This window comes from Perognathus longimembris, chromosome 2 (genome assembly GCF_023159225.1).
Source record: "Perognathus longimembris pacificus isolate PPM17 chromosome 2, ASM2315922v1, whole genome shotgun sequence".
NCBI lineage: Eukaryota > Metazoa > Chordata > Mammalia > Rodentia > Heteromyidae > Perognathus > Perognathus longimembris.
Genome location: NC_063162.1, coordinates 64,655,195 through 64,669,568, shown reverse-complemented (window position 1 = coordinate 64,669,568; position 14,374 = coordinate 64,655,195). Strand labels below are relative to the sequence as shown.

At 54.2% G+C, this 14,374-nt stretch overlaps 1 protein-coding gene across 14 annotated transcripts in view; it reads left to right on the top strand.

Annotated features, from left to right (window-relative positions):
• Camk2b (calcium/calmodulin dependent protein kinase II beta) overlaps window positions 1-14,374 on the top strand; it is an 85,149-nt gene that overhangs the window by 34,756 nt on the left and 36,019 nt on the right. For all 14 annotated transcript variants that reach the window (XM_048339331.1, XM_048339337.1, XM_048339335.1 and 11 more), the window contains exon 2: window positions 812-906. In XM_048339331.1, coding sequence (XP_048195288.1) covers window positions 812-906 — 95 coding nt within the window. The remainder of the gene's footprint in view (window positions 1-811; window positions 907-14,374) is intronic.

Sequence of the window (14,374 nt, the reverse complement as noted above, 5' to 3'; positions counted from 1 at the left end):
ACCAAAAAAACAAAAACTGGTGTTTGTTGTCAGCCACTGTGTCCTGTCCTGGGTCCTTGTAGGACAGGTCCCTCAGCCACCCCAAGCCACAGGGGTATCTGGCTGTGCTCTGGGTGTCAGAGGAGGTGAGCACCTGGGCGTCAGGTCATTGGTATACCAGGGCGTGGCTTCCTCCTTTCTGGGCTCCAGAGTCTAGGCAGAGGAATTTCTCTGTGGGTTCATTTTGTGGGTCATGGTCAAGGCCTCCTTTGATGGCCTCTGTCTCTAACTCACACCCTTAAGCTCTGATTCATTTTGTTAACACCTGTAGGCTGTTGGCATCATCCCCTCCTTAAGACTCCATACCAATGCTATAACACATGGACAAGGAGAGTCTCAGGAGACCCTCTCTTCTAGCCTTGAATTTAATCCCAGTACAGCTACCCTCCCTCTGGAGCAGGTGACTTGGCCTTCCTAGGGTATCATGGACCTGGTGTAGAGCACCTGAGGGTACATTCTGGAAGGCTATAGGGATGGAATCTCGTCCTAGCTGAGTCACAGGGATATCTGGAGGTTTTGCTGAAGTTGAGTGGTACCCCAAGGGCTTCCATTCCAGGATCTGTCCCAGGAGCTGGCTCTTGTCTTGCTGGTGACCAGTGGGGTGAGCTGGGAGCCATGTGGGAGGGGAACAGGCCTTCTTTGATCCCTGGCCAAGGAATTCCTGCTCAGCCCAAGGCCTGGCCAGTGGCTAGATGCTGAATGTTTGTAGGAGATTAATTGGCTCTCTCTTTCTCCCTGTCTGTCTCTGTCTCTTACCCTGCTTCGTCCCCAGGGGGGCTTTCTCTGTGGTTCGACGCTGTGTCAAACTCTGCACTGGCCATGAGTATGCAGCCAAGATCATCAACACCAAGAAGCTGTCAGCCAGAGGTAGGGCCGGGCATGTCCAACACAGCCCTGGTGGGGTTGGGAAGGGGCGGGAAGATTGAGCCTGTGGATGGGGTTGTAGGTGGCCCTCAGTCTGATTCATAGAGTGGAGGCTGTGGTGAGGGGATCAGGGATGCTGAGGTCTTGAGGGTGTCTCTGAGGGGGGATGAGGACCTCATCTTCAGACCCAGGATGACCTTCACTATCTGATTGGATTCTTGGAGCCTCAGCTTGGCTTTCCCTTCCCAAGTCTCTGCCCCAGACTGTAGGGACAAAGGATAGGGGCCTCTCTCCCCAAGGCCAAGAGTCATTAGTGACTCAGAGCCTCAGGTAATTTGCAGGGCTCCTCTTGATGTCTTCCTTTTGATAGAGTCCTGGCACTGGGCACTAGGAAGGGAGCTTCTTTACTGACTCTTCTTGGCAGTGGGAGGGCACATGGGTGCAACCTAAGGAGGCCCCAGTGGACTCACAGGTGTGTGTGGCAGGGCTTGTGTAGTGCTGGCCTGCAGGTCTCTTGAGCCCTGTTGGGGCCGGTGGGCAGATCCATCCTCTTGGGGGTGAAGGCATATCCTGTCAGGCTGGCTGACTATACAGAAACCAAAGCCAATCTGCAGTGAGTTGAGCCGTGATGAGACACAGATCTGAGTGGGCTGGGTGTGGGATCGGGGTAGGGCTGTGGGAAGAGTCCCCAGTGGGGCTGGGATGGGGACCTGGCAGGGCTGTGAAGGCAGGGAGTGGGTGCCTCAGGATCACATTGCCACCTCACCTCTGTGACAGGTGACATCTCTGAGGCATGGACACTCGTCACCATACAGAACTCAGCTATGGGAGAAGCTGTGTGAGAAGAAGCAGCCTTAGGCTGTGTGTGTGGGTGTGACTTGGGGGAGGGGGGACAGTGCACACATGCACTCCTATATTTGTGTTGGGCTGTGACAGAGTGTGTGCATAGGTTCATGTGGACATACCTGGGTTTTCCCTAGCTCAGCTTCCAGAACAGGAAGCATGGTCAGTTCCTGCTTAGGACGATGATTCCTGCCTGGAGAGACATGGGATGGTCCACTTGGTCTTTGGCCTGGTGGGAAAAGGTGAGGACCATGGACCCAGGGCTGTTTTAATGATCTCTAGAGGTTATCTGAGTGTGTCATTGTGTGAGATTGATGCCAGAAGAGGCACTGGTGGGGAGATGTCACCAGGAGCAGAGGATGGGAAGCCACTGGATGCTGAGGGTCCTTGATTTCAGTACACAGTCCCTGGAGTGGGCTGTTGTATCCAGAATGTAAGATGGGAGCAGCTGCCTTCTCTCCACTAACCCCGTGTCTCTGGGAGAAGTAAGCCAGTATGGATGGACTTGTGACTACCCAGGGGCTGCTGCTGAGCCCCAGGCCTGGGTGACAAGAATGGACAGTACAGCTTGCTGCCCTCCTGGCCCCAGGCAGCAGCTCATGCATCATGTGGCTTCTATGTCACCAACAGTGGCTTTTCTGTCCTGGGGGATGAAGAAACGAGGGCGTCCTGGCCTGTGGTGGGTAGGACAGGATGATGACTGTCCACACTCAGCATCCTGAATGGAAGGACACGTTGCTGGCCACTACAGGTCTCTGTCTAGAAGACCTGAGCTGCAGGTTCCCTGAGTTGGTCACAGCATGCAGTATGGAGTGGTGGTGGAGGCCTGCCTTAGGCCCCGGGCCTGGGCATATTGGCAGCCCCAAGTGTTGAGTCCCTGTACTACCTGTGGCCCACGAGGGGCCTTTCATGTCCCCTACACCTGACTCTTGTGGCCTGTATGGATAGCACCACTCCTCACTCTCCTATCGGCCATTAAGGAGAACATGCTGTATCTGCTCCTCAAACCCAGTGTGGGTTGCTGCCAGCTCTATCTTTATTTCCAGTGGCTTTAATCAACTCCAGACTGGCATTGCCCAGTGCAGGCTTCTTTTTTATCAGGCCTGGAACTAAGGCCTTACTACCCACCAAGCCATGCCCCTTGGGTCCTGGAAGATTGAAGAGTCATCAAGCAATTTACAATGAATAGGTCATGAAGGATGAGTAGGGGGTTGCTAGGCTCAGACAGAAAACCATCTGGGTATTTTTCTGAAGAACTAAGCAGATCTTCGGAATTAACATTATCCACCCCCCCACCATGCATTGATAACCTCAAAGTGTTCCACAAGTAAGGAGTGGAAATCTGAACCCCTAAAGCATAGTCCACTCTTTCTTCCTTCTTGGACCCCTCCCTGCAGCTCACTGACTTCCCTGTGCTACTTGCTGACCAGTGATGACCAGGACTGCATAGGCTGCTGAGCTGAGCCACCTGTACACAGGCCACCATGGGAGCTTGTTACAGACCCTGTTCCCTGGAGACTGCTCCCCTCAGCCTCTATGTAGTGCCTACTTGATGCAGGCTGGGCTGGGTGGTGGGAGGAGGGTCAGCCAGCCAGGCTGGGGTGGAATTCTGCACAGCTGCAGAGGCCTCTCCACTGCCATCTGCTTGGGCTGGATGGCTCCATCTGGGGAAACTCAGCTGTATCTGCTCTCTGGAGGCCAGGCTGACCCTCCACTCCAGGTTGCTCCCTTTCCCACTGCAGTGCCTAGCCCTGGCATTTTCTTGAGGATTTTTTTCCTGTTTAAATTTTTATTGCAAAAAATTTCAAACATTCTTAAATGTAAAGAAAAGTGACACAATAAACTTTGGCCTATTTTTCAGTTGTTGGCTAGTCCTCACTTGTGCCCCAGACCTCAGCCCACCCACTGTCCAGGTCAAAAGTGCTACAGTACTGCAAGGTTCTAAAGACAGTCACACTACATTGTCTAAACCCAGTAGTGGTTCCTGTTATTGTAAAGCAGGCAGCACCGTTTCTGGTTCTGGTTTCTGGTTTCAGCAGAATTGCTGTGGGACTTCACAGCTGGGTCATTTGTCCTCTGTGCTCAAGCCCTGCTCTAGGCAGTGTCTGTGAGCAGCTGCCTTATCATACACAGTTGGTGGCTGCAATGTGACCTGTGGCACAGCTCAAAAACTTGTCTGCCAGGGACCTGACCCCACAGATCCTAGCTCCCAGGGTAACCCAGTCCCTTGGGGTCAAACCTGATACTTCAGGAAATCACCAAGAGCTAGCCTTGCCTTGACAGCAGTTAGCTTTGCCTTGTTTGTTTTCTTTTTGTGCCCCAGCCTGCCTTATAATAGTTGGAGATGACAGTGCTTGGGGCTGGGGCAGTGGGGGGGGGGGGCGTTTCCAGTGATACCCCAGGGGAAGGGAGGATATTGTAGAGCTTCCTTCCTGACCCCCCTTTGTCAGGGAGTCCCACCTGTGCTTTGGGGCACTCTGCCCTGGCCACCCCCCCCCCCCTTCTTCTAGAGGCTCTTTAATTGATCCCAGGCTCCTTTGGTTTTCCTGATGGAGTAGTGAGTTGCATCTCAGAGCTTCATGGAGGGGTACCTCTGGGTGGATGCCTGGAACTAGCTTTGCCATCGTGTTATGACTTATACCTCAGTTTCTCCAATCATAAAATGAGGCTAAAACTACACAAAGGTGTGTGCTGTGGCTTGAATGGCCCCATTCTCCACCTTGCTGTCCCCTTTTCTTGACACTCTGCTTCAAGAGGGCCTTGTGTGGACATCTCTGTAGCATTCTAGTGGCACCTGCAGACTCCAGGCCCCTCATGTAGCTCCTAGACCTTGGGACATTCTCTACTAACCAGCTGCAAACACAGCTGGCTTACCTGGAGGCCTTCTCAGCTCCCATCCCAGAGCCTAGGAACTCCACTATCTGGCTGGCCCCAAACTCTCTGCCTGGCTGGTTCTGTGTCCTCCCTCCTCTAATGCCTATAAAGAGGAATGTGGGGATAGGGTCCTGGAAAAATAACTGGAGGGGAAGTTCTGAAAGTCTACCCCCATCTCATGCTTAGGCCAGTGCCAATGTGAGGACCTCACCTCATTTCTTCCAGCATCTCTGGCACCCCCATGACTGTGGGGGTGCCACATCTCCCAACCACTGCATCAGGGTGAGAGGGAGCATGCTAGACTCAGCTGTAGGGAGGAGACTGGCATGAGACACCCCCAAAACCAAGGCCGCCCAGTAACTGACAGTGCTCAGAGTCACACTGCTACGCCATAAGCTTGAACAATTGGATTTTTAAAATTAATACTTAATTAAATGGAGAATTGTGAGACACTCAAAGTCTGTGAATGTGCTGAATAATTAGCGATTATTAAACTACTGTTAACAAAAGCAGTTAGAGGAAAATTAATTGACTGGGGGTAAAGAGATCATTAGGCAAGAGTCTTAGAAACATTTTTTGTTGTTGTTGTTGTTGCCCCTCCCTGTCCCACCCTGCTGACTCACACTCCAAGGCTGCTCCTGGGTGGTTCCTTGTGTCTCCAGGATACCCTTCCTGGAGGTGAGCCTAAGCATGCTCACCAGCAGCTAGTGCAGCTACTCAGGAGGCAAGTACAGAGGTGACACTGGTTAGGGGCTGCATATGGGGGACAACAGGGGTAGGAGGGGGGTCTTCCCTGGACCATCCCTCCACTCTGAAGTAGGGACTTGAATGTGCCCTTATGGGGCCTCCCTGCTTCTCCGAGAGCCCCTCTTCCTCAAGGTGAGCAGTCAGCTGGGCTGACTGCGGGCTGAGGCCAGTGAACAGCTCCTGGGTGGGGGTTGCATAAGGCAGGCCCCCAGAACGGGGTGCACATCCCCCCAGCCCGGCCACACGCTGGGACCATGGCCGTGGGCCCTTCTGGGCACTTGGCCTCCCGGATCCTCGGTTGCCACCCCGGCCCGGTCAGGAGGAGAGAGGCCGGGCCGGGACCCGGACCCACACGCAGCCTGAGCTGGCTATGCTGCGGAGTTGGCGAGTTGGCGAGGGAACGGTCAGGGGACGCCGAAGGGTCGGTCAGGGGACAATGTGGGGACAGCCAGGGAAGGCCGGGGGACGGTTAGGGGACGCGCTCCGGGAGGCTCATCTAGCCCGAATCTGCTGAGCTGGGTTCACAGAGAAGGCGCCGCAGTGCAGGCCGACTGAGCATGCGCAGAGGCTGCGCTCGCTGCCCCCCCCCAGCCCCTCCTTACTACTACTGCCCTTCTCCCAGCCTCCACCCTTCCTCTCCCCTTCTCCTTCCTCCTCCCTCCTCCCTCCCCCTTTCTCCCCGCCTCCCCCCCCCCTTCTCCCTTCTCCCGTCCCCGCTTCCCTCCTGCCCCCTTCTCGCTCTCCCCCCTCCTCCCCTTCCATCCATCCCTCTCTTCCCCCTTCTCCCTGTTCCCTCTTCCCTCCTGCCCCCTTCTCCACCTCCCCTCTCCTCCCCTTCCATCCATCCTTCTCTTCCCCCTTCTCCCTCCTTCCCCTCTCCTCTTTCCTCCTCCCCTTCTCCCTCCTCCTCCCTCCTCCCTCCTCCTTCTTTCCCCCTCGCTTTGGCTTCTTCCCCTCCCATCTCCTCCTTCACTCTTCTCCCCTTTTTCTCCTCCCCTTCCTGGCCCACAATTCCCCCCTCTCCACGACCCCTTCCACCACCCCCTGCTCCCCAGGGCTTCCAGCCTGAGGGAACTGAGGAGAGTTTGCCAGGGCTGGAGATTATGGGGCTTGGGAGCCTGGAAGTGCCCTGGAGGTAGGGGAGTTGAAGGCCTGGTCGGGGGTCCCTGTTAACATCCCAGGGGCTAACCACCAAGGACAATAAGGGAGCCAGGCTGGCCTGCTAGATTTAGCAGTTAAATTTGAACTTCAAAGAAAAATGAAAAATTAAGTATAAGCATATTAAAATTGAAAAAATTTAAATGTTTGTCTGGAATTTAAATTTACCCAGCCATCCTGTTTCCCTGGCAACACAAAGCAAGACCATGGAGAAGACAAGTTTTTGGTAATCAGGTCATTAATTCAGCAGCTACTGAGAAAGGTTTTTGAAAATTGGACCTGAAGGGAGGAAACAGTGAGGAGACAGGCCATGGGTCCTGCAAGGCAGAGGGCAGCCCATTTGTCTGCACACTGGCACTGGGATGTGCCTGCTGGTATGCAGAGAATCCTGGTGTCTGGAGGTGGCTGATCTGGGACCAGCATCAGGTTTCAGAGCTCCTTGGTCCCTGAGGGTCAAATGTCCCATGCTTTGTCTGTTGGGATGTGGAGGGTTGGAGGGTCCATCCTGAGCAGGGAGGGCAGAGGTTGGGGAGGACTGCCCTGGCCCTGGTCATCAGGAACGCCATCAAGGAACTCCAGAACCCTCGTTGGCCCTTTTGCCTGTGTTCCTGAGTCCCATGTCTCACCTTGGGGTTGGGGATTGAGTAGCACTAGCTGGTTGATGTCACAAGAGGCTGCCTGGGGGGTAGAAATACTGGGGGCTATTCTGGGCCCTCTGCCTCAGTCACCTCCTCTGTCAAAGGGGTGAGAGGTGGCCCTAATGCTGCCTACATCTTTTGTAGAGCTGACATCCCTCCAGTCTAGAGAGATCCTGACTGCCAGCCCCAACCAGCACAGTGCCTAAAGAGAGTAGATGGGCTCTGCAGTGAGGCTGCATCTGGGGCCTCATTCTGCAGTGTGCTGTCAGCTCACCCCCTCTTTGTCTGACTTTTGGCCCTCCCAAGAGGGGCAGGGCTACTCAAGACTTCTGCTGTGAACATTGAAGTATCATACTTTCAGTACTGTCACATTTAAAATTTTTGTGAAACGTAAGAACAACAACAAAAAATGTTTTTAGAATGTTTTTAAATTCTTGCAAAAAAATAAAAAGGCAGATTCCACTGGGGGGAGTCAAGAGTTAGGGTGCTGACTGCCTGTGCAGTGGCTACCCTCAGCTGTGTGAATGTGACTGGGCCCCAAGCTCAGCCTTTCTGAGTGGTTTATAGAGGCCTGGTGAAGGCTGGGTTGTAAAAATGCTTCCTGGCATGGCAAAAGCAGGCTTGGGGCTGGACTGGGCCCCAAGCATCCTGTCTGAGTGGCATGGGAACATCTAGACTGCTGACCTAATCTCAGGAAAAGACAAGGGATGTGAACTAGGTGGGAGGCAGAGGTCAAGCACAAGGTCACTGTGGTCTGGAGCTTTGAGCAGGAGCACCAGCCTGGAGGTAGCCCCTGTGGTCTTCAGAGTGGGCCTGACTTTGAGAGCAGAGCTGTGGCCCTGAACAAAGAGACCTCCTGGTCTGCATCCATGAATGAACCTGGGATTGTAGTATTGAGTCCCCAGCCTGAAGCCACACTCCCCCACTGTTCTAGGAGGAGGCTGAGATGATATCTGTGGAGAAGTGGGGTGGGCTGGGAGACCACACCAAGGTGTGGACTTACAGCATCGAGGCCCCTCTCGCCTCCATACCCCACCCCATCGAAAGTGATTGTTTCAGCTTCACAGTGGACACAACTAGGCCTCAGAGTCAAGGCACCTTTGCTGAGTCACCTCCTTTTTACTGTTTGGTGAAGGCAGGTGTTGAGTCTCCCGGATGGCCAGTGTAGGTGCTGACACTGGACAGTTGAGAGGCACTGCAAAGACCTGGGACAAGGATGCGCATACCCGGGGTCCCTCAGGCTGATCTGGAGCAGGAAGTGAAGCAGTGGGGCTGGAGGAGGTGGGCCTTGGTGACAGGGAGGATAGGTGGTCTGAGTGTCCACAGGAGGATGTGCTTGGCCTGTTTAAATAATTTTGTGAGCTGTAGGGAATGATCAGGAACTGTGCCTGGTCCCCTCAGTGAAACCCCAGTGGCTCAGTGAGGAAGGGACCTGTCCTTAGACTGTTTGAGGCCTCTTAGGTTTCTCTGGATGTCAAGGCAGCAACTAATACTGGCCTAAACATTAGGTCAGCTTTACACCATGGCCTCACACCAAATACTGCAGCGTGGCAGTAAAAGAGCAGGAATTCACGAAGCTGAGCTGCACCCCTGTGCTAGCACTAGTTCTCATTCTCATTTAGGGCACCGGGAGTGGCTGCAGGGACATAGAGGGAATGCAACAGGGGCCTCTGCTACGTGGCCCTGGACAGGCCATGCGGCAGCCCATGTGCCCAAACCCCAGAAGGCTGGGTCATTGCCGTGTGATTGACATATCATTCAAAAGCCTGCAGCTTCATCATGGCAGCCTCCCTGTGCAGAGAGCATGGTGCAACCACATTGCTTTCCAGGGTGCTTCCTGAGCCTCTCTCCCTTTCTTTGTGTCAGTAGGGTGTCAGGCAGTGGCAGGACAGGCACCAGGCACCCCTGCCTCATGGTGGTTGCTGGCCAACGCTGGCATGGTAATTGCTAGTTGCCTTGTTGCTTTCTTAAAACAGGTATGCACAAAAAGCTACAGCCAGAGCTGCCTTTCTACCTCCTCAGCCGGCATCCTCCAGCCTCAGGTGGCTGTGAGACCTGGCTGGGTATTCTCTGAGACCCCACTGGTCATGGCCAAACAGGAGGAGGTGACTACTTCCACGTTAACAGCATCTTCCTCTGCCTCTTCCTGGCTTCCCTGCGTCTGCATGTGCATGAAGGATTGGGGTGACAAGACAACAACCTTGCCATGTGCGGTGTAGGGTGTCTCCCCTGGGCCTGCCCTTAAAGCCAGACCAGAACTAGCACTCAGCAAGCAGGCCTGGCAGAATTGGGAGTCATTTTCCTTTCAAGAGGAATAGGCAGGACCTGCCCATGACCCTCATTTAGCCCCTGCGCTAGCTGCACTCTGAGGCTGGCGGAGCAGGCCTACCATGTGGCCCGAGATGTGCAGGCTGATTTAATTCCATGGAAACCAGCCAAGGGAATCCAGGCTGCCACAAGCCCTTGCCTGGTTATATTTTCCTTTTCCTTTATTTCCCCCCTTCTTGGGGCGGGGGGGAACTCAGGGCCTTGAGATTATTAGGCAGATGTTCTACCACTTGAGCCACACCCCCAACCTTTCATTTTTCTTCACTTTTAAGGTAGGGCCAAGCTTGCGTCATGACCCTCCTGCCTATGCTTCCCAGAAGCTGGGATTATAGGTGTGTGCCACCACATCTTGCTTAGTTTTTTTGAGATGGGTGTCTTGGTAGCTTTTTTGCCTGTGATAGCCTCAAACTGTGTGCCTCCTGATCTCTGCATCTTGAGCAGCTGAAATTTCAGGCATGTGCCACCATGCCCTGTATAGCTGATGTTCCTTCTGAGGAATGATGCCAATCCCTTACTCAAACACCCATTCTGTCCTTAAACAAGCCCAAAGTCAGAAATTCAGAGGCCTTTCCAGTGGTCTCTGACTGGCCAGAATGGCCCATGGACTTGAACTTGTTTTTGTTGCCCATCAGGCCTGTGAGATTGCTCGACAGCACAACCTGAGGGTCAGGCCTGGTGCAAAGGTCCAAGATTGGGGGGGGGGGGGCAGGGAGGAGGGGTGTGTACACATGTGTGTGTGCATACTGGTCCTGGGGCTTGAACTCAGGGCCTAGGTGCTGCCTATTACCCTTTTCACTCAAGGCTAGCATTCTAGCATTTGAGCCACTGTTCCACTTCTGGCTTTCTGGTGGTTACTTGGAGATAAGAGTCTCACGGGCTTTCCTGCCTGGGCTCGCTTTGAACCATGATCCTCAGATCTCAGCCTCCTGAGTAGCTAGGATGACAGGTGTGAGGATGTTCTTTTAATCCAACTTGGTGGCTTTCTATCACAAAGGGTGGGCCTCCGGGCTCCTAAGCACACTTGCTTGAGTGTGAACACAGTGTGTTGTGTGAGATAGGCATATGTATGAGTCTGTCGGTGCCCGGTAGTGCTCAGGATGTGCCTCATGGTTGTGTGATGTGAACGTCTTGATAGTTCTAAGATTCTTGGGGGCTCTGGGGCTGTGTGATGCAGGAGCTGAGACAGACAGTACTGGTCCCAGGGGGAAAGTGGTCTTGCTATATGCTGAAGGGACAGGGAGTGGGGCCCTGACTACACTGTGGCCTGGAGTATTAGATAGGTACAGGCTTCTTGGAGGGCAAGGGGAGGGGACCAGGCCTGGGAAGAGCCCCTCCAGCTATGGCCCTCCTCCTCTGGGGAGTGGGACTGGCCGCAGCTGTGATTTCCTGACTGATAAGCCCAGCCTCAGTAGTGATCTCTATCCCACTGCCACTCAGTGGGCAAGGCTGAGTGCTGGCATGTGACCCTGGCCATCAGGGCACCTCCAGCCATCCCTCATCCAGTGTTCCTATGGCTACCCCAAGCCAGCATGCAGGTGGGCCAATGCCTCTCAGCCTTAATGATGTTGGCTTTGGTCCCAACCTCGTGGTGGCTGGCTTGTCCTGGGGGATTGGGGCCCTGGAAACTAAGGCCAGGTGCTCCCCAGCCTCCTGTGCCTAGGCCAAGGAAGTAGGACAGGGCCCTCCTGCTGACCCGCTGATAGGGTTCATATTCTCAGGCCCTGGCCCAGGCACACTGCATGTCCTTGAGAGTCACTCTCCAGGCCTGAGCCTCACCTCTGCTACTGGCAGGGGAGTCCCCAGAGATGAGGCCTTTGGGGATCATGAGTGGCCTCCCAGGGCTTCCAGAGGGGGAAAGGGGAGCGTCCTTGAACATCTGTCATGCAACAGGCACATGTACCCTGCACATATGACTTTGTGATCAGTTCAGTACATTCGTGTGGGACCCAGAACTATCATTGTTCCTGCCATCCAGATGAGGCCTGTGGGGGGAGGGGGAATGGTCACTTGTTCCAGGCCACAGGACAAGTGAGACTCAGAATACTGATGCAGCTCCAGGTGGTCTCTTGTCTTAAGTGATCATGTTTGGGACTGCTTTCACTCAGCTTCCTCTTTATCCCTGGAAGGCTCCTCTTCCCATAGTTCCAGAGGCCCAGAAACATGCCTGGGGGCTAGCAGAAGGCAGTACCTCCTTGTGAGTGGGCTTCATGAATCCTCCTTTCTGCCCCTCCTCTACCCCCCACCCCCCAGTCCTCCCTTGACAGCCTGCAGCTGGCAGAGCTGGGTGCCACCCACACTCCTCCTGTCCCCTGCTCACTGCCTCCTCTCACTCACTACCCCCATCCCTCCCTGCTTTTAGTTGCCTCTGCCAGGGAGCAAGGGGGTAGCATGAGGATGAAGGATGGTGTCCATGGCCTGGGGTGGGCATGGAAACCTCTACTGACATCACCCTCCCCTCCCTGCACAAAGCCCTCATGGCTCCAAAGAAAGGAAAAGGATAGAGTGAGTAGCAGAGATTTACTCAAAATGTCACCTCAGCTTGTCCTTTGGAGCCTGTTGCCTTGGCTACCATCACCCCCACAGGACGTGAGAGTTCCTGGGGAACACACCTTGGGGTATTGCAGGGTGGCTACCACTCCTGTTCCCCAGATCCCCATTCCTGGCCTCTCAGAACATTCTTAGAATTAAATGGATTATCACCTGAAATGTGCACAGAACAGATGGCACCTGTTGTGTGGCGGTGCTCCAGAAGGACAGGTCACATGCTGTGTGGCACCTCGGGGCAGCTCCTGCCTGCACCAGTCACCTTTAAGATATGGCCACTGGCTGCCTGTAAAGGGGCAGATAGGAGTGGTCCACTGCCCTCCTTGAGCCCCAGGAGCATCATGCCAAGGCCTCCCGTGCCTGTGGTTCTGCAGTGGCCATTCCCTGGGACCTGTGGTTCTGAGCCTCAGTGGCAGCTTGAGCCTGTGTGAGGTCATGTGTGAGGCAACCAAGAGTGCTGCCCTTCCCGGGACACCAGCAGTGCTTTGCTTTGCTCCAGCCTCAGCAGGTAGATGACCCAGACTGTGGGCTTTCTGTTTTTCAGAACATGGGGAGAGGGAGAGGGAAAGCCTTGTCACTGGGCTCTTGACTGCTCTCCTCATGCCAGCATTGGGGTGTCTCCCCATCCTCTGTAGCTTTAGCTTTGCTGCCCCCCCAGGGTGGCATCTGCAGGAGTAAGCAGGGTTCCTGAGTGTGTGTGGGGAGGCTGTGGGCACCAACAGTCACTGTCCTCCATCCCCCAGAGGGTCAGAAGACACAGACCAAGGACCTCTCACAGGGCCCCTGAGCCTGGAGGAAAGGCCTTGGCTTTGAGGCCCAGCCAGGCCACCTGCTCTGCCTGGTGTGTGGGAGAGCCTTCTGTGGGAGCTACTGACACCCTGCCATGAGTCACTGCGTGGGTGTGCAGGGCTCTGCTGGGGCCAATTCCCTTCCCCATCTCTTGGTGCCCCCAAGCACTTCAGGTACACCAGCACTGAGTCCCACACATTCTGCTGACTTTGGAATGCTTGGAAGAACAGATAGCTGGCAGGCCAGGCCTCCACATTAAAGTGGGGGACAGAGGCACCTAGAAAAGCTCCTGGGCCTTGGCATTCCTGAGGGTGGATCTCAGGATGTAGCTCTTTTCACTAAGATTCAGGCAGGCGGGTGGATAATTGTAGGCTCTAGTTTAGTTTGATCTTTGAGTAAAATTGTGGGGCTTTTGGGGGTATTTTGTTGTTATTTTCATCTATGCTTTTATAGGGATATAAATGAGTGCTGTATTATATCTGTGGGGTGTTTCTCTGGTAGGAGTAATAAGTAGTGCATCTTTTGCTGGAGTTTCTCTAAGCCTCCTCAGGAAGCAGGTGTGTGTGTGTGTGTGTGTGTGTGTGTGTGTGTGTGTGTGTGAATCGCTGTCAGAGAGATGGTAGACACAGGCTTCTTCCTAGCTTGATCTTGCGAGGCTCAGCCTGTGCCACAGAGGCAGATGCTTGGATGCCTTGGGAAGAAGAGCTGGTGCATTTTGCTGAGATGGTCTGCAGGTGAAGGAGAGGGAGGCAGGGTTTCTGATCTCTCCACCTAAAGGTTCTGCTATCCCTTCATCCAGGTGCCAGGTACTAATACTTCTATAAAGCCATCAGGTACTTGTGAAGAAACAGATGGGAGGCAGGTGCATGGGGCAGGAAGCTTGAGGGCCTGTCCTATGGTAGAAGGAAAGCCCTGGGTGAGTTCCAGGGACATGTATGTTTGCAGGCAACACTGTCCTAGAAGAGCACACACATGTTGGCATGTGTTTCCCACAACCCTATATCACATAATGCCCATCTCAGGACAGACGAAGTCACTGAGGTGACTTGGCCAAGCCTTCCTGCAGAGGGACAGGGACCAGACTGCAGCCTGGCCTGGACACCGTCTAGGCATCCTTTTGTAAAGTGGCACCTGCTCAGAGGGCTGAGGAGTTCCCTTGTTGAGGAAGGAACCCACATGGACTTGATGTGCTTGCCTCCTGGCAGGGATGGGGATTCTGGACACAAATAACCCTGCCCAGTCTCCACCTGGAGGCATGTGCTGTCCCTGGTGCTGAAAATCCTCCTGCCTTTCTCTTGGCTGTGTGGTGCTGCAGTGGAGGCCGAGGGTTCGAGGGCTACTGGGAAGGCCTGGGAGCTCTGTCCCCTGACTGCACCATGTTCCATTATGTGACTAGAGCCCGCATGGAGGTCTCTGCTCTCACTTCTGGCTTTTGGTTTCCACAATCTCCATTAGCTCTCTAAAATCCTTTTTGGCACCATTGTTTGAAATATGAAACGTATGACTAAATAAATGGACCCATGTTTGGAAGCCCCAATGGAAGTACCAGA